Genomic DNA, 3,405 nt, shown 5'->3' with positions numbered 1-3,405 from the left:
AATTAAAATGGGACTGTGAGAGTTAGTTTGGGTCGTGTAGAAACAGCAGCTGTCAGAACTAAAGGTCCACTTACTGTCTGCTTCTGTTTGATTTTAATTTATTTAGCACATGTTAAAGAATCAACAGTTAAAGAAATGCAAAGGCAACCCAGAAACCCTTCTGACAGAACAATGTCAACTCAAGGGCATCTTACTGTCTGCTTCTGGAGCCCTCCACCTTGTCCTCCATAGAGATAGTTTGGTCAGTTTTATTTGTGTTTTCGGCAGAAGCCAGATTTCTCCCAAGAGTGCAGAGATAATGTAGGCGTTCGGAGGCATTGGGAGGCGGTCAGAGCCGGACAGAGGCGTTGGGAGGTGTTTGCAGCAATGCAAAAGAAAATACAATTATGTGAAGCAGTTACAAGTAGAAGGTTGTAGGTTTAGAACGAGATTTCTAAAATGTCCAAGAGGCATAATTGAGATGATTTGTAATTTGTTCCAGGAGTCGGGTACACTTAAACTAAAAGCAGTTTTTCCAAGTTCAGAGTGAGCTTGTGGAACATGAAGTAAAAGCCAATCTAAAATGTTTCTCTGAGTAACAGAGAAGTTTTGTAGGGTAAGATGGCAGAGATACCAGTGAGTATATCGTCTCTCTTGGAGAGAAGTCCACCCAGCACTTTCATATGAAATACAATGATGTGTACCATAGACATGACCGGTTATGAATCTCAAGGCAGACTGATATACTGAGTCCAGAGATTAAAGAGTTGAAGATGATCCATGTCTATACAGAGCTGTTCCGAGGCCTTCGGAGTCATTTGGAGTTGTTCGGAGGAAAGTTACGTTTAGGCCCCAAAACCACTCGTTAAGTTTAGGAAAAAGATGGACGTTTGGATTAAAACACCCCCGAGGAACGAATGGGCGTTTCCTGGATGAAAGTATTTTATTTTCACCGCAATGTGTACTCCGCGCTACGGCTTGCACACGCTGTGTTTATGACAATGTTTCATTCTGAGATTATTTTCCATTGGATATTAAGTTCATAAAGTGTTTTGGCTTGAGTGGCTCTATATTGGAAGGGGGATTTAATTTTTTTTAATAATTCTTGCATGTTGTTTTGTCGTGCATGAGCTGTAGATGTATCTCTTCTAGTGGTAACCGGGGATGACACACATGTAGTGGTTGTGAGTTTTAGCCCGATGCCCTGGGGGGTTTGGTGCCATTTGGTGCCTGTTTGGACGACCAGCCGCTGAAAACACTCTCTCTCTCTCTCTCTCTCTCTCTCTCTCTCTCTCTCTCTCTCTCTCTCTCTCTCTCCCTAACACACTAACACACATTTATTTCCCAGAGTCCCCATCGTGTCCTAATGTAGAGCACTGCGAGCCTGCGGGCAGATGAGCCGGGCGGTCGCTGGTTCCAATCCCTGGGACATTCTGCCTCTCTCTATGAATCATATTTTAATCCCAGTGTGTGTCTGTGTTCTTTAGCTGCTGCTGTTTGATATCCGTTGTGTAGAGAAACAGTGTGCGACAGGCTTTGAGGTTTGTCTTCTCTTGTTTGGTGGGTGTGTCAGAGATGTTAGCCAATCAGCAACGACATCACCATGTTCAACAACCCCCACCCACCCCCCCTACAACAGGACGTCACCTGACTTCCTCTCTAGAGCCCCCCATCCTTGTTCTCAAATATGATTCAAATAGTGCGTAACTGTCCGTAGGTTTAAGTCCTAACAGCCTGATCACTGCCATCTTCGTGCAGCAGCCATCTTATTTACAGTTTCTAAAGAAAAAAACAGAAACAGAAGTTCAGTTTTGGCTCAGCAGCGTGTGTGAACCTGACAGGAAGTGACTCCAAACAGGATGTCAGGGCACAGCAATGTGACAGAACAACTCGTTGTCCCTTAAAACATGTGGAGGTGTAGCGCTGCATTCTGATGGTGCATGAGGGGAATATTTACAGACACAGGAGAGTCACTGAGAACGCATCATGTGTTGTTTGTGCAGAAACTGGCATCATTGCTTTTACACTGTAAGCCAGATACATCAGAGAGATTCCCAATCTGTGTGCGTGTGTGCGTGCGTGCATGGAAGCGTGCGTGAATGCGTTTACACAAAAAGTGTGTACGTGCAAAAAAGTATGTAAATGCTTTATAATATGTCCCCTTTAAGATTAGTCGAGAAAAGGTGACTGAGCCGGGTACGTCTGAATAATCTTTAGCTTCTTCCGCATCTTTCTAACACACATACACACCTACAGTGTCTCCCACACACTCATGCTGGGTCTCACACACACACACACACATACACATACACACACACACATACACACACTGCTGTTAGCCATGAGTCACCGCCATGTGACTCTGTGTTTGTGCCCACGTTAGCTTCGCTGCCAGCTTTAGCTTCACAGGTGTCTCACATTAACACTGCAGAGCTCTTTGATGATGACACACACATACAAACACACACAAACACGCACACCGATTCCTCCCTGATTCATCAATGAATTGATTAATCATCTGTCTCTCAGAGGATCGATGATCAGCTGATCTGAGCTGGTTTGGTCCGGTTCGGTCCGGTTCAGTCTGGTTTGATTTGGTGCTGTCCTCCCCTCCTCCGCGTGTATCCTCGACCTTTTCTTCCTTCTCTTAACCATCACAACTTCTCTCTCCTCCGTTCTACCTCTCTATTATTTTCATCACTTTATTCTCCTCTTCCTCTTCCTCTTGCAGATATTCATCCCTTCTTGTCATCATCTCTTCTTCTATTCTCATCCAACAAGTTTCTTTGCCTCTTTCTCTCATAATGTCCACTCTTCCTCTTGATGCCTCTCCGTTCCTCTTATTTCCAATATTGTTCTTGTTCTTTCTGGATCTCTCACTTTACTGCCTGCCTTTTTATTGTGCTCTCTGTGTTACTGATGACCGGCAGTATGAAATTGTTGTCTGTATCTCCTCTCCCCCTCTCCTCCACCCAGGGCCTGAAATGGGCCAGTACTCACCAGTACTCACCAGTACTCACCAGTACTCACCAGTACTCACCACTACAGAGTACAGACACATGAGTACCGGCAACACATTCTCACTCCCATCGCGTCATAAAGCCACGCTTCTTCAGGTATCTTAGGCGTTTGTTAATGATGCAAAAGGTCTCCTTTAGCGTCATATTTAGACGCACTTGGTCGGGACTCTTGGCGTCACTTTTTGAGGCTCTGGGTCAGGATGTACGTTTATCTGACATGCGGCACAAGAACGGGACAGTTAGGTTTAGGAAAAGATGGTAGGGGGGTTACAAAATGTTCGGTTCAGTGACAGTTAGGACAATAACGGGACATTAACCCCGGTCTCCTGCATGGGGGAGAGGCCTGTGTTGTTTGATGCTAAAGGGGAATGACTACTGACACGTCAGTATTTGACCAGTTGGGAAT

General features: G+C 45.1%; 1 protein-coding gene across 1 annotated transcript in view; it reads left to right on the top strand.

Annotated features, from left to right (window-relative positions):
• The first annotated feature begins 600 nt into the window (after positions 1–600).
• The window catches only part of LOC114558619 (IQ motif and SEC7 domain-containing protein 2), a 35,255-nt gene continuing 32,450 nt past the window's right edge, over positions 601–3,405 (top strand). Inside the window, exons 1-3 of the mRNA XM_028582685.1 lie at positions 601–615; positions 1,467–1,520; positions 2,956–3,011. Coding sequence (XP_028438486.1) covers positions 601–615; positions 1,467–1,520; positions 2,956–3,011 — 125 coding nt within the window. The remainder of the gene's footprint in view (positions 616–1,466; positions 1,521–2,955; positions 3,012–3,405) is intronic.

This window comes from Perca flavescens, chromosome 7 (assembly GCF_004354835.1).
Source record: "Perca flavescens isolate YP-PL-M2 chromosome 7, PFLA_1.0, whole genome shotgun sequence".
In the NCBI taxonomy this organism is placed as follows: Eukaryota; Metazoa; Chordata; class Actinopteri; order Perciformes; family Percidae; genus Perca; species Perca flavescens.
This window is presented reverse-complemented; position numbering and strand designations above follow the sequence as displayed.